Source organism: Apium graveolens, chromosome 10 (genome assembly GCF_009905375.1).
Source record: "Apium graveolens cultivar Ventura chromosome 10, ASM990537v1, whole genome shotgun sequence".
NCBI lineage: Eukaryota > Viridiplantae > Streptophyta > Magnoliopsida > Apiales > Apiaceae > Apium > Apium graveolens.
The window spans coordinates 218,050,626-218,072,451 of NC_133656.1; the positions used below are offsets into that span (position 1 = coordinate 218,050,626).

Below are 21,826 nucleotides of genomic sequence, written 5' to 3' on the forward strand. Positions count from 1 at the left end.
ACCCATGTGCCTCTATCAGCTCATGAATTGTCACTATCAACTACTATTGAACTGAGCATCCATTGAAGCTTTCATCCGTTGATGGCTTTATCCATTGATGCATTAGCAGTTGAAGCTTTATCCGTTGATGCACTCATCCGTTGATGGATGTTATCCGTTGAAGCTTTAGAGACATCCGTTGAAGCTTTGTTTCTCATCCGTTGAAGGCCTTTAATTTATCAGTTGATACTACTTCACTTATACAAAATTACAAGGCATGAAATATTTACAATTAGCCCTCCTATTTGCATATTCACTAGTAGTCAACATGACTTATAATTTCCCACAATCATCTAAGAATTATAACTTAAATACAGAAACTGAAAGGTGCTACAATACTAAACTTATTTCTAAGTAAAGCTACTCCATCAATGGATAGCCAAAATGGTCTTATCCGTTGAGGCTACAAACACTAGATTTCTACTTAAGTGTTTTATTTAACTTATCATCAAACTAATACACATATTCCTAACAATCTCCCCCTATTATGTATGCTGGAATTGTAGGCATAAATTTGGGTTTAACTTGATGATAACAAAACACTTAACAAATATATGAACTGAAATCAAGTAGAAATTCAAAAGTGCTGCAAAAGTGTATGAACTGAGATAGAATTGAATAATTACATTGTTACCAAGGATGCTCCTTTAGGCTGAGCAGATTATTTTCTTTTCCTTTGATCCCTTGTTTTCTTTCCTAGCCTCCTGTCATTTTTCTCTACTTGGAGTTGGAGTTGTCTATAGAAACCAGCTTCATCTTCTTCACTAATGTCCAACTTAGATTGCATGTCCTTGAGAGTTTCATTACTGGCAATTTTAAGCTGGTCTTCAAGTCTGAAAAATCTTCTGACTCCTTTATTGTCTCTGAACTCCATCAACCAATGAGGTGATTTATGAATTGTAATTCCATGCTCAGGTATGAGTAATGTTCTAGGCAAGGAATTAGACTCCCACCAAGTTTTCCTTATGCTGACAATCTTGTTGAGAATCTCAGTTTTGGCAGTCCTGGTAAAGCCAGAATCCCTTTTGATAGCTGAGTAGACTCTAACCAAGGTAGAATAGCCTTCATTCAGAATTCTTTGAAGAGGCCAAGTCCTTTCCTCACTTCCTTTATATTTGAACACTAGCCTTTCTGGGAGCTGTTTGTATGCACTTATTCCCCTTACTTCCTCCAGCTCATCCAGATAGAGTTCAATATCTGTAAACTCCTTTATGTCACAAATGTGAACATAATCATCCTTTGAGGCTTGTGGCTTAGGCTTAGGTTTATATTTCTGAGTGAATTTACTTGAGGTTAGGGGAGGTGTAGATTTGGATTTTCTTTTCAGTTTCTTTGGTGGTAGAGAGGTAGTTAGGAATGTAGGCAAGTTGATGGTGTCCCAATCAATAGGTTCCTCTTTAGGGATGATTGGTTCACCATGGACATTTATACTAGGATCAGCAACAAAAGGTTCAGGAATGGAAGGTAGTGGTTTAGATTTTGATTGGGTTTCTTCAGTATCATCTCCACTCTTCCTTTTTGCATTGGCCTTCCTTCTGTTCCCTTTCTGCCATTCCTTTCTTTCCTCCACACTCTCACCAACCACATTCCCCATATCCACATTTCTGCTTTCAATCTTGTCTTCTTCACTCTTGTCTTCAATCTTCTTTTTTTCTTCATCCTGACTTGACTTTAGCTGTTTTTCAAGCTTTGCTTGTGCTCTTTTGTCAGCCTTCAGCTTTTTAGCTTCTTCCTTTAACCTCATGGTTTCTTCCCTCTTGGCTTTAGAGAATTTGGGATGTCCTTGCATCACACATTGGATTGTCCTGGTGTTGACTCCTTTGTCAATGCCCATTCAGGTAAGTCTGGAATAGAACTTGGGCCTTCATCTCCCCCTAAGTTCATGCTTCCATCAAATGAAACAGAGTCATCATCATTAGAATTTACTCCAAATTCTTCAGATGGCTCACCAGCTGTAGAAGGCATCAAGTTGACAGCAGCTTTATCTCTTTGTAGAGATTCTGAAGTATGTACTAGATTTAAGGTCCTTTCTGCCTCCTCATTGCCCTGAGTAGCCAACAATTGATAGGCTGACACAGGATGAGTAAATGTGTCAGCATCCAAGGAAATGTTATCAATTACAGCCTTGTAATGTTGCTGAAATTATCTTTCCTTTGCAGCATCATTCACAGTCATTGACTCATTAGCAATGGCTGGATCCACCCTTATACCTTCTGTACCTGCTTTTCTCTCAATTTCTCTCTTTTCTTGCATCAGGGGCTCCCCCTGGCTCACACTCCTCACACCCTCACCCTCACCTACTAAGGTGGCACTCCTCTCACTTTCTTTTGCCATGCTGAAAGAAATAGCATGCATATTTAGACTCTCAAGCTCTCCTTTTGCCTGGGAGCAACCCAACCTCTCACTCAAATTTTCACTCCCTTCCCTCAAACCTAGAAGTGATTGTACAGTAACCATGTCTTCTACACTTGAAATTGATTCAGTTATTTGTGTAGAGACTATCAACGGATAGGGAGTATCCGTTGAAGTAGGAACTAATGGTATCAACGGATAACTGCTGTTAAGCTTATCCGTCGAAAAACACCCACTTGTCAATGGATGAGGAATATCCGTTGAAGAAGGAAAAGAAGTAGAAATTGAAATTGACATAATTGTTGAATCTGTGTAGATTGATTATAATTTAGGTGACACGGATTCTTCAACTAAGTCTGAAAGAATTGGCTGATGATCCAACAATTCATCTAATAGATGATGATCACCAGTATTTGAGTGGGGCTCCTCCCTGAGTTGTAAAGAGGGAGAATCAGGAATTGATGTGAATATCATGTCCACATCCAGAGATGGTGATGGAGAATTTGGTGATTGATGTCTGTCAATTTTGAGAGAATGGGGCTGTGACTCCATATTTGTTGGAGTCACATCAGGCTGAATTTGAGAAGGCATAGATACATGTGGGTGTATCTGTGCAGTGTGTGCGCCCTGTGTGGAAACTAAGGTTTTGATCCTCTTTCTTCTTGTAAAGGCTTTTACAGGAGAGTGTGTGGCTTCAGTTTCCCTCCCTCTTTTGTTCTGTGTCCCTGGTTGGGGACTATTTTCAATAGCTGCACCCTTTTGGGAGGATGCAACTAGGGATGAGTTTGAATCCTTTTCAACCACCACAGTCTTTTGAGAAACTATGGCTTGGCTAGCTGGGGTACCACTCACCTCTCCTACCTTATCCTGGGGGGTTTCTTGATGTTCACCCCTCCCCTCACCATTCACACCCTGTTCACTCCTCTCAGGGTTTATGGTAGTTGTTACAACTGTTGTCTTTTGAGAAACAACAGAGGTGGCTTTCTTTGACTTTGGTCTTGAAACTTTAGGTTTGGTGGCATTGGTAGGAATCTGTTGGGTCAAAGACACAGATTCCATGGCCACACTTGAAGGCAAAGAAATAATGGGGTTGGAAGTAGTAGGAGTTGAAGAAGCATTTACCTCACTTACCTGAGGTGCATTCATTATTGGCAAATATACCAATGGCACCTGATTGTTGAGGTTAATTCTCAAAAGGTCTGCAAGGACCCTTTTCTCTTGTGCCCAGCATTTGAGCTTATTACTCTCATTGGTTATGACCAAACCTTCAGCAAGATGGTTAGCCAATAACATAAAGAATCTAGCATAGTAGATGTTATGAGGTCTATTAGCTTTGTTACCTAACCTGGTACCCAATTCTAGCATGACATAGTTGCTAAAATTAAAATACCTATCAGAAACTAGCATATAGAGTATATTAACTAGAGATGAAGTTATTGCATCAAAATTACTAATTTTCCCAGAGAAAACCTTGATAAAGGCATCACCAAGAAAACTCCATTCTTTTCTAAGGCATTTTCTTCTAATACTCCCTAAACTAGCAGAATCAAAAGAATAGCCTATGAAATCTAATATGCTACATACATCATTATCAGTGTGTGGTGTCATGGTATTGTTCTCAGGTAGTTTGAAACAGGACTGTATATCATCACAGTTAATACAGTAATCTTTACCTTTGAGAGTGAAAGAGATGGTCATATCAGTGGGGTTGAACTCTGCAGTTGTCCAAATCTCCTCAATTACCTCACAATAAATAGTTGGGGCTTCCAGCATTGCATAGCTTAGTTTGCAATTTTTGATGAAGTCCATCATCTTGTGATAATCTGAGTGGGCTTCATTCTTTTCCACCAAAGCTACAAAATTGTTTTTCTCATAGACAAATCCAGACTGGGACATTATCTTTACTACTGGTGCCATTGTAGTGGGTAGAGGTTGCAGAGAAAAGTTGAGAGTTTTGGGAGAGAAAGAGAGTAAAAGCTTTTGAAAAATTGCACGAAAGCGTAAAGTGAAAATAAGAATTCAAGGGGCTTTTATACTTTCTCTAATTAAAACGTAAGGAGAATGATTAAACATATTTTTAAGTAAATTACAGCCGTTTGAGAATAAAGAAAACTGTATGAATTCTAAAAATTGCCTTTAATACAGATACATACAACTGTGTATATATATATGTATCAACGGTTAAGTAAAAGAATCAACGGTTGTGACTTACTTAAAACAACTGATGTGACACTTCAACGGATGAGGTAAATAGTTATCCGTTGAAGATTAACACAATTTTATCTGTTGAAGGATAAAATTTCCATAAATGTATTTGTCTTTCAACGGATAGTGAACATCCGTTGATAAACGGATAGTGAACATCCGTTGATAGAATAATTTTGGCTTTCAACGGATAGGGAATATCCATTGATAGAATAATCTTTACTTAAAGCCAACTTTGTTCTTGCAACAAATTCATTTCAGGCTTCAAAACAAATTATAGTAAGGACATGAATTTATGAATAATTAAGCATACATAGCTCACTTACTAATCTTGTGAATGTTGATTCATCAAGTGGCTTGGTAAATATGTCTGCAATCTACTTTTCACTTGGAACAAAATGAAGTTTCACTGTACCATTCATCACATGTTCCCTTATGAAGTGGTACTTGATGTCAATGTGCTTGGTTCTTGAGTGCTGCACTGGATTTTCAGTAATGGCAATGGCACTTGTGTTGTCACAGAATATAGAAATTTTGTCAACAGTTAGCCTATAGTCAAATAGTTGATTCCTCATCCACAGTATCTATGCACAGCAACTACCAGCAGCAATGTACTCAGCTTCAGCTGTTGATGTAGAAACAGAATTTTGCTTCTTGCTGAACCATGACACAAGCTTATTCCCTAGAAATTGACAGGTGCCAGTTGTACTATTCCTGTCTATTTTACAACCTGCATAATCTGCATCTGAGTAGCCAATTAGATCAAAACCAGACTCTCTAGGGTACCAAATTCCTAGATTTGGTGTCCCTTTGAGATATCTGAAAATTCTTTTAATAGCCACTAAGTGAGATTCTTTAGGGTCGGCTTGAAATCTAGCACAGAGACATGTAGAAAATATTATATCAGGTCTACTAGCAGTTAAATATAGAAGTGAGCCAACCATGCCTCTATAACTTGTAATGTCCACGAACTTTTCAGCCTTGTTTAATTCAAGCTTGGTGGCAGTGGCCATGGGAGTTTTTGCAGATGAACAATCCATTAAGTCAAACTTCTTTAAAAGATCATAAATATATTTAGTTTGACTAATGAAAATTCCACCACTAACTTGTTTAACTTGTAAACCAAAAAAATAAGTTAGGTCTCCCATCATGCTCATTTCATATTTACTTTGCATTAACTTAGCAGACTTTTTACAAAGCTTATCATCTGTAGAACCAAATATAATATCATCTACATAGATTTGAACAAGTATTGTAGAGCCATTAACATTTCTAAAGAAAAGAGTTTTGTCAACAGTACCTCTTGTGAAGTTATTATCTAGAAGAAATTTTGACAAAGTCTCATACCAGGCTCTAGGTGCTTGCTTTAGTCCATAGAGTGATTTCAACAGATAATACACATAGTCTGGAAAATTTGGATCTTCAAATCCTGGAGGTTGGCTTACATAAACTTCTTCCTCCAATTTTCCATTCAGAAATGCACTCTTGACATCCATTTGATAGACTTTGAAATTGGCATGGGTTGCATAAGTTAGAAAGATTCTGATGGCTTCAAGTCTTGCAACTGGAGCAAATATCTCATCAAAATCTATTCTCTCTAACCCTTGGCAACCAATCTGGCTTTATTCCTTATGACAATGCTATTTTCATCCATCTTGTTCCTGAATACCCATTTTGTATCAATAGAGCTCTTGTTTTTTGGCTTGGGTACCAGCTTCCATACCTTGTTCCTCTCAAATTGGTTTAGCTCCTCTTGCATTGCTAAAATCCAATCTGGATCCAATAGAGCTTCTTCCACTCTCTTAGGTTCCTCCTGTGATAGAAAACAACTGTATAGACATTCATCTTGAGTAGCCCTTCTAGTCTGCACCTTAGATGTTGCATCACCAATGATCAATTCAAAAGGATGATTCTTGGTCCATTTCCTTTGAGGTGGTAGATTAGCTCTAGATGAGGTTGCCTCAGTATTGTCATGATGTGAGATAGAATATTGATTGGTTGAAACTCCCCCTGAGTTACTGATCCTTTGAAAGGAACTGGGAGTTCTATCAACTGATGAAGTGAATTGATTATCCGTTGATAGACTATAATCAACGGATGCTTCATTATGTACTTCAACGGATGATGCACTTTATCTTTCAATGGATGATGCATTACTTCTATCAACGGATGTTGAATTATGACTTTCAACTGATGCAGCATTTTGTGCATTATCCAAAGGCAGATTTTGAATTCTTTTCGAGGTGCCTTCTCCATCATTCTCATCTTCACTATCATCACAATATATCTCAATGTTGTCAAATTTGAGTCCTTCATGATGTCCCTCATCTGTTAGTCCATCAATATTTTTATCATCAAACACAACATGCACAGATTCCATGACAATGTTGGTTCTTAGATTGTAGACCCTATATGATTTTCCAGCAGAATAACCAACAAATATTCCTTCATCAGCCTTTGCATCAAACTTCCCTTTGTGATCAGGTTGATTCCTTAGAATGTAGCATTTGCAACCAAAGATATGAAGAAAGTTTAAAGTTGGTTTTCTTCTCTTGAACAATTGATAGGGAGTCATGCCTTTTGCTTGATTGATTAGAGAAATATTCTGAGTGTAACATGCACAATTAACAGCCTCAGCCCAAAAGTATGTTGGGAGTTTTGACTCTTCAAGCATTGTTCTTGCAGCTTCAATTAGTGATCTGTTCTTTCTTTCCACCACACCATTCTGTTGTGGAGTCCTTGGAGCTGAGAACTCATGCATGATCCCATTTTCTTCACTAAACAACCTTATGGTAGAATTCCTGAACTCAGTACCATTATCACTCCTGACATTCCTTACTTTGAAATCTGGATTATTGTTGACTTGCTTGATGTGATTGATAATGATTTCACTAGCTTCATCCTTTGATTCAAGAAAGTAGGTCCATGAAAACTTTGAGAAATCATCTACAATCACTAGGCAATATCTTTTCCTTAAAATTGACAATACATTGACTGGTCCAAAAAGATCCCTGTGTAGCAGTTGTAATGGTTCATCAATTGCTGATTCAAGCTTCTTACTAAATGATGCTCTCTTTTGCTTTCCTTTCTGACAAGCATCACACAGTCCATCCCTTGAGAATTCCACTAGAGGCATTCCTCTAACTAAGTCCTTTTTGACTAGATCATTCATTGTCTTGAAATTCAAATGGGACAGCTTCCTGTGCCATAGCCAACTTTCATCTGGACTTGCTTTTCTGAAAAGACAAGTAATTGAATCTGCATCTGTAGAGTTGAAGTCAGCCAAGTACACATTCCCTTTTCTAACTCCAGTTAGAACCACTTTGTTGTCCTTCTTACTTGTGATAACACAGGCTTCAGAATTGAAGGAAACAGTATTCCCTCTGTCACATAGTTGACTGATGCTCAATAGATTGTGTTTGAGACCATCAACTAATGCAACTTCATCAATGATGATATTTTCTTTTGAGATCAAGCCATATCCCATAGTGAACCCTTTGTTGTCATCTCCAAAGGTTATGCTAGGGCCAGCTCTCTCCTTGAACTTTATGAGCAGGGTGAAATCTCCTGTCATGTGCTTTGAACAACCACTGTCCAAGTACCATAGATTCCTTCTTTTTCCCTGCACACAACAAAATCAAATCAAGTTGATTTTGGTACCCAAGTTTCCTTGGGTCCAGCCTTGTTAGTCTCTTTCCTAGACTTCATACCTCCTGCATCTTTTGACTTAGATAACATTGGGTCAATCTTGGTCTCAGATGTAGTTGGTTGAAGTGTAGGGTTAGTCACATAATCATTTAGCACATTTGGTTGAATTTGATAAGGCATAGATTGTGCAAACATATTATTCCACATAGGCATGTTGTATGGCATTTGAGGCATACTGAATGCAGCAAAGTAAGGATTATTAACATATGGCATGTTTGCAAAATATGCATGAGGATTCTGTTGAGACATAACAGGCATAGCATGCAGAGGTGACATAGACATATTAGGCATGAAAGGAGTTAAAGGCATGGGAGCATTCTTAACAGACTTGCAGTTAGCAGATAGATGATTAACACTTTTACAATGCACACAACTTTTTCTAGGAGCATACTTATCAGGTGTGTAATTGTTGTGTTTGTTAATCCCTACCTTCCCATTTCTATTAGATTTCCTTTTAGTTTCCTTTTTATCCTCAACCATCTTAAGCCTATTTTTTAACTGATCTAAAGTCATGTGTCCTATATTCACCTTACTGGTATCTTTGGATGTGCTAGCTTCTTCTTTGACAAATTCTTGGAAGTTGAACCAAACTTCTTATTGAGATTATTCAAATTATTCTTTTTAGAATCACTTGCCTGTTTTGATTGATGAGCCTTCAACGGATGCTCCTTTTCTTCCTTCAACGGATAACTTTCATCATCCGTTGATTCCACATCCGTTGACAATCCATCAATTAATTCTACTTCCTTTTTGTTTTTCTTCCAGGCATTCTCACAGAGTGATTCAATTCCCTGAACCTTGACAATCTGAGCTTTAACATCCCTAGATGTTTTCCAGGCCTTGATTACATCTTGTTCACGTTCTAATTATTTAGAAAGAATTTCTACTTTCTTAACAGATTCTTCTAGTTCACTCTCAACAGATAAGCATTTGATTTTAATCTTTTCAAGCTCAATTACCTTACCCTCTAACACAGCATTCCTATCACTTAAAAACAAATTATTCTCTTTAATTCTTGTGTTTTCTTTAGCTAGTGATTTAAGGGAAACACGTAAATGATATAATTCATTGGACATATCATTTATAGCTTCATTACATTCAATCTTAGAAAGCTGAGAGGGGTCAGTAGTAATTACCTGGTTGCTTGATGAACTAGTTTCATTTTCATCAGAATTAGCCATCAGGGCTAGGTTGACATATTCCATATCATCATCTTCATTGGCTCCATCCGCTGCCCAGTCATCCTGAGTCATAAAATCTCTTTCCTTTTGTTTAAGCAAATCGAAATATTTCTTTTTATAATCCACTTGCTCAAATTTCTTCTTATCAGAGGTTGGCTTTATGGACTCATTTGCAAAGTGTCCACTTATGCCACAGTTATAACATTTGAACTTAGATTTGTCCACCATGTTCTTGTTTGACTTAGTGAATTTAGCATTTTTCTTGAATTTCATCTTTGTAAACCTCCTGGACAGAAAAGCCAGATGTTCATCAACATCATCAGAGTCATCTTGACTGGAACTATCTTCAACCTCGGCAACTTGCTCCTTTCCCTTGCTTGATTCTGATTTGCTTCTGCCAATTTTGAGACTTGGCATTATCTTTTCTTCATTCCTGGCTTTAGTCTTCTCATTGTCAGCTACAAGTGCAACTGATCCGCCTTTTCTCTTTCCCTTTTCCAACAGCTCATCTTGCTCCATCTCAAGTTCATAGGTCTTCAAAATTCCATATAATCTTTCAAGTGTGAAGTCCTTATAATCTTGAGAATTCCTTAATGAAACGGTCATAGGCTTCCATTCCTTTGGTAGGGACCTCAGAAATTTTAAGTTGGAATCCTTGACTTGGTACACTCTGCCATACAGCTTCAATCCATTCAACAGTTTCTGAAATCTATTGAAGGTATCATTCAGTGATTCTCCTTCTTCAAAATAAAAATATTCATACTGTTGAATGAGAAGCTGCATTTTGTGTTCTCTAACTTGTTCAGTACCTTCACAAATAAGTTGTACAGTATCCCAAATTTCTTTAGCAGTTTGGCTGTTAATGACATTATCAAATATATCTTGATCTTTCATGGCTTTCTTATCCTTATGAACTTCTTCAATATCTTCATCAGTCCATTCTGTTTTTGGCTTGGGAATAGACTGTCCAATAGCAACTGTGGCAGTTGCAGCTATGGCCACCTTGTGAGGGATGTGAGGACCATTTTTAATGCAGTTGATGTAGCTTTCATCTTGAGAGAGAAGATGTAGATGCATCTTCACTTTCCTGTGATCATAATTATCTCTTTCCAGGATTGGAATCTTTACACCAATATCCTTCTTACTCATGATGATAGTAGAATAGATCTTTAAACTAATTGTAAGTTAAGAGCTCGCTCTGATACCAATTGTTATTCCCAAGGAACTAACAATGAGATTTACAGAAGGCGGGTTGAATGTAAATCTCAAAACATTTTCAAGTTTTGAGCAGTTTCAAAGGCTAAGTGTTTTGATGAACAATTGTGTGTGAATTGCTTTGGGCAGGTGCAGACAGATATATATTCAAAACATAAATGTAAAGAACACAAAGGCTTTAAAAACTTTTCTAATGGATTTGTTGTTCCACCAGAGATGTGTATTTCAGAAAATCTGTGATTCAAAAGAATTGGTCACAGCTGCGTCCTAGTACAAACTTAGATGATTTTCTCTCTATGTTTTTCTAAACAGCTCTGGAAAATTCACACTCTAATTACTAGCTGCAACTTAGTTTATATATCACCAAGTTTACAAGTGAAGACAAAAGTACAAATACAATTAAAAAGATTCTTCACATGTTTCTTCTTCATTTCTCTATCCAATGCGATCTAGGATAATCTGTGAATCTTTGAATACTTCCTTGTTTGCACCAGAATGGAAATGCTGCATTTTTTTGATTCCTTCAAGAGGCTACCACATTCCAATTGTCTCTGTCAACCCATGTGCCTCTGTCAGCTCATGAATTGTCACTGTCAACTGCTATTGAACTGAGCATCCGTTGAAGCTTTCATCCGTTGATGGCTTTATCCGTTGATGCATTAGCAGTTGAAGCTTTATCCGTTGATGCACTCATCCGTTGATGGATGTTATCCGTTGAAGCTTTAGAGACATCCGTTGAAGCTTTGTTTCTCATCCGTTGAAGGCCTTTAATTTATCAGTTGATACTACTTCACTTATAAAAAATTACAAGGCATGAAATATTTACAATTAGCCCTCCTATTTGCATATCCACTAGTAGTCAACATGACTTATAATTTCCCACAATCATCTAAGAATTATAACTTAAATACAGAAACTGAAATGTGCTACAATACTAAACTTATTTCTAAGTAAAGCTACTCCATCAACGGATAGCCAGAATGGTCTTATCCGTTGAGGCTACAAACACTAGATTTCTACTTAAGTGTTTTATTTAACTTATCATCAAACTAATACACATATTCCTAACATCCTTTTTCACAACTGACAATATTAATACCAGAACTTCCAGTCAAAGAATGTCAAAATATTATTCCGTGCCAAGTTTTCCATTATGCTAAGAAAATTAGGAAACCATTTATTTCTAGTTCAATCAAAACTGTAAGTTCTTTTGAATTACTTCATATTGACCTATGGGGTCCTTACAAAACCAAGTCAACAACTGGATATTCACAGTTTCTTACTGTTGTGGATGATTACACTAGTTTACCGAGATACATCTGTTGAAGTTTAAATCTGAGGTTCATTCTATTTTAGAGAATTTTTACATATTTATAATTAATTTGGTGCTAATATTCAATACATTAGAAGTGATAATACATTAGAGCTATGTGAAGGATCTGCAAAGCTTTTCTACTTATCAAAAGGTATAATACATCAAACAAGTTGTGCTTATACTCCGGAACAAATGGTGTTGTGGAGAGCTAGCATTTGTTAGAAACTGCCAGAGCATTATATTTTCAATCAAAATTACCTGAAAAATTCTGGGGAGATGCTGTTTTGTGTACTGCTTATTTGATCAATAGAATGCCCTTAAAATCTATTGGTCATCAGAACCCTTATTTTAAGATGTATAAATCCAGTCCTGATTTATCCAATCTTAAAATATTTGGTTGTCTTTGCTTTGTATCTACTCCTAAAGTTAGTAGATCAAAATTTGACTCTAGAGCTATTGTTCATGTTTTCTTAGGCTACTCTAATTCTCGGAAGGGATATAGGGTTTTTGACCTAAAATTTAATTCCATTTCAGTTTCTAGAGATGTAACCTTCTATGAGTTAATGTTCCCATTTCATATGATACTTTCAGACTCTGCTTCTTCTACTAATAAGTTTCTGAGAGATATATTTCTGCCTATTACATCTTCTCCCCATCCTTTTGTTGATGAAATAGATTTAGTTCCAAACATAATTTCTAGTTCTTCTATTAATTTCTAACAGAATGCTGAGAATTCGTATTGTGCAGATTCTCATTTTGAAAATTCCCTCGATATTTTTAGCAACTCTCCCGTGACACATTCTACTCATTCTAATTCTATGTTGCATGATTTAAGTGATCACAGTGTTACTCCTACTATTTCCCAGATCATCAGACAATACACTAGGCTTAAACAGCCTACTGCTTACTTAGTTGATTATCAATGTCATCTTTCACCACTTAACTCTAACTAGTGCAATTTAGTTCCTTCAACCACGTTCACTTCTTGTTACAGTTTATTAGCTTCTAAAACTTTAATTTCTGAGCCTTCATGTTATAAAGAGGCAGCTCAACATCCACTCTGGTAATAAGCTATGCAGAAAGAAATTTTGGCTTTAGAAGCAAAAAATTGGGACTTAGTTGATTTACCCCCGAACAAGAAACTAACTGATTGTAAATGGGTCTTTAAGGTGAAATTACATGCTGATGGATCTCTTGTGAGGTGTAAGGCCAGGCTGGTGGACAAGGGGTTTAACCAGAATTTTGAAATCGATTACCTTAAAATATTATCTCATGTGCCAAAATGGCAACTGTTAGGTGTATTATTGCCTTAGCTTCTAGTCGAAAGTGGAGGTTACATCAGTTATATGTAAATAATATGTTTCTACACGGAGATTTGCATGAGAAAGTTTACTTGGCACCACCTGAGAGTTACTATAATCCTTTTAACAAAGTTTGTTGTTCGATAAAATCTTTATACGGGTTAAAGCAGGCCTCTAGGAAGTGGAGTGCAAAACTAGCTACTGAATTAGTTAATCAAGGGTTTGTTCAATCAAGGCATGATTATAGTTCGTTTCTTCACACTAATGGTACCGATATTATCATTATGGGTGTCTATGTTGATGATATCATAGTCACTGGTAGTAATCCAATTCACATTCAGTCTATAAAGGATCATTTGCACATAGTTTTCAGTATCAAAGACCTTGGTACTTTGCATTATTTTCTAGGCATTGAGATTTCTTGTGTCAAGATTGGCATTATTCTAAGTCAAAAAAAGTTCACAAATGACCTATTAGCTTGCTGTCCTGATCCACTCAAATCAAAAGTTGTCAATCCTTTACCAATTAACTTGAAGCTTTCAAAAACTGAAGGACCGGCTTTTTCAAATCCCGAATTATATCGAACCTTGGTATGCAAGTTAAATTTTCTCATTGGGACTCGACCAAATTTGTGCTATGTTGTCCAATCTTTAAGTCAATTCATGCATTCCCCTACCACATATCATTATAATATTTTGCTTCATACCCTGAGTTATATACAATCCACAGCCGGGCAAGGCATTTTATTGCAAGAATATGATAATCTACGTTTACAAGTTTATTTAGACTCAGAGTGGGCGTCTTGTCCGGATTCAAGGCGCTCCGTTACTGGTTACGTTCTAATGTTTGGAAACTCCCCTATAGCTTGGAAATCCAAGAAGCATGCTACAGTTTCTCGTTCGAGTTCTGAAGACGAATACCGTATCATGTCCTCTGCAGCTTCAGAAATCACATGGACAGTTGGTTTATACAAGAACTTGGTGTTACAAATCTGTCCCCAATAACCCTCCATTTTGAAAATTAATCCACAATTCACATTGCACGCAATCCTCTATTTCATGAGCGAACAAAATATATCGAAGTCGATTGTCATTTTACTCGGTACAAAGTGCTTGAAGAATTGATACAACTTACTTATCTTCGTACTCAAAACCAACTAGTTGATATACTCACTAAGACTATCCCTTCTACTCAGCTTTGTCTTCTTTCTACGAAGTTAGGATTGGTTAATCATCTCACTCCTAACTTGCGGGGGGGGGGGGGGTATTGGTACATACAGTACAGTAGCAGTTCGTAGCACTAAAATAGAGTTAAATGACACTGATGCTACATCTCAGCAATGTGTGCCACGTCAACCATCTTAACTGTCATATTCTGTTATAACTAACTCTAGTCTTGTAGATAAAGAGTAGTGATAATCTATACCTGTATATGAAACTTAACCTTGAGCATTTGTAAATAGACTTATAGACCATTTCAATACAATTCTCTAAGCTTCTTCACCACAGATTGTAACAATTTTTTACTAATTTGAAACTTAAAATTGACCCTCTATAAAAAAAGTTGATACTAAAATTTTTGATTTAGTCGGGACTTCCATCGGGTTAGCACCTTAATGGACCCAGATGTTTAGTTATTATTTGAATTTGTCACATTTTTATTTTATTATTTATAATATACTTGAATGTTTCAAATAACCAACCTGCAAAATAAAAAATCGAATGTAAATAATGTTAGATATTGACAACACAGGGGGGTGAATGTATTTTGGATATTTTTAGCCTTTTTCAAACTTTTATATCAACTTTAATCTATCTTCTTGTATTGTATATCTAATTTCCAGCAGGTTAAATGTTGCCCTTTATCAAGAGCTATTTAAAGTAATAATAAAGACTTAAATACTTGTACTTCTCAAGAGAATACTATTATGCAAGACCAATAGAAACTATTATTAGATACTGCACTAGAAATTGATCATTCGCATCACATAAATCTTGCCATCCATCTAGATTATCGTGTGAAGTATGTAATTGCAGAACTAACTTTAAGTAACGTCGTATACGTAATAACATCGGGTGCCAGGTCATCATCTTTCTTTGACCTATCCTGCAATATTTTAATACTCGTATGTGTTTAAATTCCAGAAAATCAAAAGACCTATTAGCACCAATATAAAAGTAATCAGGCTCTATATAGGGATGTCAAAACATATAACCTTCATTTCCTGGAAAATTCGCAATGCAGATTTTAGATCATTCATCTTTACACATGCAAAGATTATAGTATTATATGGGAGTTTGTCCGGGTTTAACTCTTGTTTCCGTATATCATCAAAAACGCGTAGTGCTGACTGAGGAGACCTCGTGCTGATATATCCCTGCTTAGAAAAGTAGGCCGCTGATATTATTTAACTAAAACTTCCAAACTTTTTATAAGTGAGATTAGGGGCATAACAAACATGAAGTCATTGTGGAGTTCTCCAATGACTTCTCTATATGACTTGATTTGTGACTTGTAAATATCTTGACTTAGAATATTTTTCCTAGAACAGATTTATTCAACTCCAAGTTTTTTCACCGGCATGACCTTGTTGATCTTCTTCCAGAGTTTATTCTTAGGCTTGAGACTGTTCACAGAAAAATACTTCAATATGATCTTTAACATTTTTACAGACTCAAGTAATACAATACAAAATACATATTTAGACTATCATACAACTAAATCTCAAGGTTGTCAACGTGACTTAGTCTTGTTATAATAAAGGCATATTTTGCACAACAAATAATTAACCGAGGACAAGTCAATTTACGAAAATGAGTTATTTGCATGTATGATTGGACTCACAGTCTCACTTTATCAAAATTAATTAGAAATCGACTAATTTCAAATTTAAATTTGATATCGAATACATGTTTTGAGATTAATAAATGAGTTGAAACTAAAAGGGCTCTTGTTATTTTTTTGTCTCGGTCTTTTTTTGTTTGTCAAATTTCACGATGAAGATGCTATGTCGATGATTATGCTAAGCAAATTTTGAGATTATGCAAGGTCGATGATTAATAAATTAGTAATTTGTATTCCTTCTGAGTTCCGTCCCATTCAATTCATTACATATCTTTTTTCAATAATTGATACACATTTTAACGTGAATAAAAAATATACTTTCATAATTCATTTTTAAAATTAACTTTTATTAAATTTTAAACACTAAATTTATTTTAAAAAAATACAAAGAAACATTAAAATATGTGCCGAACTCCCCGTCCTTATTGGAAAGAACCCAATGGGATAGAGGGAGTATATAAACGAAACAAAATTTAAAAGGAAAATTATCCAAAATACTATATTTTTAAACTTATTTACAAAAATACAAACATTTTTAAAGTTATTTTCAATAATACAATTTTTTAAGTTTCATTTTTAAAAATATTATTTGCAAGTTTTACAACATGTTATGCAACTTAATTTTCAAACTTTGAAAAAATTGATTTCAAGATTACATTTGTTGCGTTACAAGTTTGCAATCTTTACAACCTTGGAATCAATTTTGAAAAAAATAAAATAAAAGTTATATACTAAGTTGTAGAGCTTGCAAATCTTATTTCTGAAAATTAAATTTAAAAAGTGTATTTTTAAAATTAAATTTAAAAAAAATTGATTTTTTTTTAAAAATACGGTATATTTGAAAAAATCCCAATTTAAAACAGCATTTTATGACGTTTGTTTCAAAAAAACATTATCAATCAATCAATCGTACCAATAATACCGCCTATGGCAGTGTCTGGGGAGGGAATATCGTACGCAGCCTTACCCTCATTCCAAAGAATGAAGAGGTTGTTTCCGCAAAAGACCCCCGGCTTGTGTGTGTGCACAAATATGTGTGTCCTAGGTAAGCAATGATCCATAAATATAAGTATAGTAAGCGAAGCAATGATAAACAATGATACAATACCTCATCACATGGCCTTCTTCACATGGGACTTACCGTAAAAAGCTTCGTTCATTGGTTCATTGTCGTAAGCCCCTTCTATTTCTCATTTTGCCCTCCTTTTGATGCCTCAAACTCAATATTTCCCTTGGAGATCACTCTCCAAACTAAATATTTGAATTACCACAAACCTGACCAAAAAAACTAAAACAGCACACAACCCATCTACCATATCATGTAATTAGTCATATGGCTTTAAAAAGCGACATTGTAGCACGTACACGAGCAACTAAGACTATTAATAATTATGAGAACAAACTACCAAACTTATTAAGTATAAGTACTAGACAAAGAAAATTATTACAAGCTACCAAAAAGTGTACTAAATTACAAACAATACATGCAAACTACGAAAGTCCAAACTAATCTCCCACCCTAATCTTCCTGCGCCAAGATCTCCTATCTGAGGTCATGTCATCACTGAGGTTTAGGGCCCTTAAGTACAGCGTGAGTAAATAAGTCCAAGTCCTCCTTGGCCTCCCTCTCCTTCTCGATCCCGATACCACTAAATCCTCCACCCTGCGCAGTGGAGCAACTACCCTTATTCGCCTAATATTCCCAAACCAACGCAGTCGACCTTCCCTCACTTTTTCTGCAATAAGGCGCAACTCGTAATTTATTCCTGAAAAACCATTTAAAAATCTATCCAACATGGTACGTCCACAAATCCACCTTAACATTCTCATTCCCGCCACCTATAACCTACATTCTTGAGCCTTTTTCAATGCCCAACACTCCGACCCGTATACAAGGCCGGTCTGATCGCAACCCTATAAAATTTTCCTTTTACTCTGAAAGGAACCCTCCTATCACACAATACTCTTGTAGCAGCCCTCCATTTTATCCATCCTGATTTGATACGATGTGTAACATCCGCATCTATTCCCCCTTCTTTATGCAAAACGGAACCCAAACACCTGAAATTATCTTTGAGGGGCAGTACTTGATCGCCCATCAGAACATCCACCCATCATCATTCGGTTGTTTACTAAATTTACACCATAAATATTCCGTCTTAGACCGACTAACCCGCAATCCATTAGACTCCAATATATACCTCCATCGCTCTAATGTTACATTAACTGCAACCCTTATCTCCTTAATTATGACTATATCATCCGCGAATAATCTACACCAAGGTACACTATCCTGAATTCCCCTAGTTAGAACATCCATTATAACTGCGAAAAGAAATGGGCTTAGCGAGGATCCTAGGTGAAGTTCTATTCCTACCGGAAAATAATGTGTATCCCCAACCGGTGTTCGAACACACGTCCTTACCTGAAAATACTTCTCTTATATCGCCCTCAAATATATCCATAGCACCCCTTTAGCCACCAAACTTTCCCAAATTACCTCACGCGGAACACTATCATATGTTTTCTCCAAATCTATGAACACCAAGTGTAAGTCTTTACTATGTACATGATATTTCTCCATCAACTGTCTAAGAAGGTGAATTGCTTCCAAGGTCGACATGCCCAACATAAAGCCAAATTGATTTTCTAACACTTCCACCTTACTTCTTAACCTAGTTTCAATCACTCTTTCCCCTAATTTCATAGTATGACTTAAAAGTTTAATAGCACGATAATTGCTACAGTCCTGTGCATCTCCCTTATTTTTATAGATCGACACTACCATGCTAAGCCTCCATTCATGCGGTATATCACTAGTCCGAAGTATATTGTCGAATAACCTCGTTAGCCATTGCTCTCCCTCTTCACCCAAACACAACCATACCTCAATAGATATTTGATCCGGCCCCGTAGTTTTACCTCTCCACGTCATATGTAATGCTCCCTTAACTTCGGTTGTGCTCATAGAAGGCTGAACACCAAAGTCAAGGCTAGACTCATTATCTGCTCCTATCTCCCTAACATTGATTCTCTCTTCATTAAATAACTCCTTAAAATAGTTATGCCATCTATTCCGAATGTCCTTATCCTTCACTAGAACGTGTCCATTAACATCCTTTATACACTTAACAAAACCTAAATCTCTTCTCCTCCTTTCTCTAACCTTTGCCAATCTATAAATACCATTTTGACCCTATTTTGTACTAAGGTGATTATACATAGCCTCATACGACTTTGATTTTTCCTCTGCTACTGTCTTCTTAGTCATACGTCTAGCTTCCTTATATAAAATTCTTCTCATATCAACTTTTTCATCATCTTGGCAACACAAAAGTTCCCTAAAACGATCATGTTTAATTTTTACTCGCTCCTGCACCTTCTGGTCCCACCACCAAGCTTCCTTCTGCACCTGAACCTTTCTTGAGGTAACACATAACATATTTGTAGCTACATTTCTGATTGTACAGGCCAATCGATTCCACATTCTATTAACATCTTCATCATAAAATATGTCTCTTGCCAAACCAATTCTTTCTTTAAAAATACCTACTTTGTCTCCCTTTAAATTTTTCCATAAAATGTTCGGTGTCACCTCTCTATTATCTTGTACTACTATTTTCCTCATACATATATCCATTACCAACAAACGATGTTGAGTAGTACATGCCTCACCCGGGAATACTTTACAATCTTTACAATCCATGTTGCCTTTTCTCATAAGAAGATAATCGATTTGTGAGTTACAACCTCCACTCCTAAAAGTAATCAGATGATCATCCCTTTTTTTAAAACAAGAATTAACAATCACTAATTCATGTGCCAATGCAAACTCCAAAAGATCCCACCCACTCCTGTTCCTCATCCCAAAACCAAAACCCCCCATGAATGCCTACATAACCATCCGATCGTTCGCCAATATGTCCATTAAAATTACCTCCTATATAAAATCTGGTCCCTAGGTATCAACCTAACTATTTCATCCAAAAAATCCCAGAATTTCTTTCTCGCCAACTCACTCAAGCCAACATGGGCTGCATACATACTTACAATATTAACGACCTCTTCATTAACTACGATTTTAATCTTCATAATCTTATCATTGACTCTATTCACTTCTACTACATACTCCTTCACGAGCGAACTTATCATAATACCGACACCATTTCTTGTATTACCAACCCCTGAATACCATAATTTAAACTTGTTAGCTTCCTTAGTGCTACCCCCCTCCCACTTAGTTTCTTGGATGCAAACCACATTTACCTTTCTTTTCTTTAACATATCAACAAGTTCTAAAAATTTCCCAGTCAGAGAACATACATTCAGCGTACCTACTCGAAAATAGACATTAGTTGACCTTTACCCCTCCCGAGAAACTCTTCTCCCTAAATTACTACCACTATCACCACCACCACCCCTACTTCTTACCAAATCCATCAATCAAAGATAACTCTATGACACGCAAACACACAACTTAATAATGAAAAACACACAATATATAACAAGAAACTACAATATCGATTAAAGAACACAGACCAAATATATATACAGTCAGAGTTATAGAAAATCTATTCAATAAAGTAATAAGGATAATAAATAATTTACCTCGTTACTTACATTTTCTGTTGAGAAAAGCAGTCCTAATATTAATAAAAAATAGGGACCCTGACTTGTTTCAATTGTATTCAATAAACTACAATCACTTGCACAGTTCACATCTAAACCAACACTACAACTCACCGCAACTCCGATAATTTTAATAAAAGCACGAACATGATGTTTAACCCAGTCCTCGAAAGATCCGTACGATACGTGATGATTGAACGCGATCCAAACTGTTCTTCGACGATGTTTTACACAAAACAATGATCTTGGCTTAATGTAATCAATAAACTGTATAATGAAATATACTCATTAAAGAATCAGCAGACGGCAGTTATCCTTTGGTCGTTGAATTCAGAATTGCGAGATCAACTAATTCTGACTCCAGAGAGCAACTGAGATGAACAAAATAGGCTTAGCTCGGCGGATGATCCTCCGCGATATACAAAGATGATATGTGTTAGGTCACACTTTCACTGTAGAGGGGGTGAATACAGTGTTTATTACAATCAAATCAAACTTCAAGAACTTATGTAACAGAAAACAAACTTTATTGAAACAATAAACTCTGTTACAATCTAGAACTGTTATCTCTCAGTGATGAACAAAATATCACGAGAGCTGCTAGGGTTACAGTAAATAATATTCTCGATAATGATAACACTTATAGTGTAAACCCTATGTCTGTGTTTATATATTACACAGTTACAAGATAATCGCTAATTGATATGGAATATAATTCTGCTTCCTAATATATATCAATCAGATATCTTTCCTTCCAAGTATTCCATTCTTTATGGAATTCCTTCTTCATGCATATCTCTTCTTATGTTTATCTTGATCTTCTTAACTTTAATCAGCTACTGTCCTTATCTGATCGTCCTTCAGCACTTAAGTTCTGATATCTATCTCCTGATGCTTATCTCCTGATAACATAAGTACTGATATCCCTTAAGTTCTGACGTCCAGTATAAGTACTGATCAGTTAAGTACTGATTTGTTCTGTTCAAATAAGATCTGAAATCTAAACATAAAACATATTAGCCATGACATTATCAAAT

General features: G+C 36.1%; 1 protein-coding gene across 1 annotated transcript; it reads right to left on the reverse strand.

Annotated features, from left to right (window-relative positions):
* Positions 1-15,326: 15,326 nt before the first annotated feature.
* On the reverse strand, positions 15,327-20,046 carry LOC141691815 (uncharacterized). Its single transcript, XM_074496567.1, has 4 exons — positions 19,382-20,046; positions 18,661-19,336; positions 15,532-15,693; positions 15,327-15,422 (listed from the first exon to the last, which is right to left on the reverse strand). The coding sequence occupies exons 1-4, from the start codon at positions 20,044-20,046 to the stop codon at positions 15,327-15,329; spliced, it is 1,599 nt and encodes a 532-aa protein (XP_074352668.1).
* Positions 20,047-21,826: the final 1,780 nt, after the last annotated feature.

Bases quoted from the DNA above. Each gene is read 5' to 3' on its own strand.
- LOC141691815 (XM_074496567.1), bottom strand. From the start codon at position 20,046: ATGGGGGGTTTTGGTTTTGGGATGAGGAACAGGAGTGGGTGGGATCTT. The intron at 15,694-18,660 runs GTAATTTGGGAA...TTTTCTAAGCAG, and splicing joins ATGATAGTGTTCCGCGTGAG to GGATATATCAGCACGAGGTC. The intron at 15,423-15,531 runs GTTATATGTTTT...AAAATATTGCAG, and splicing joins GAATTTTCCAGGAAATGAAG to GATAGGTCAAAGAAAGATGA.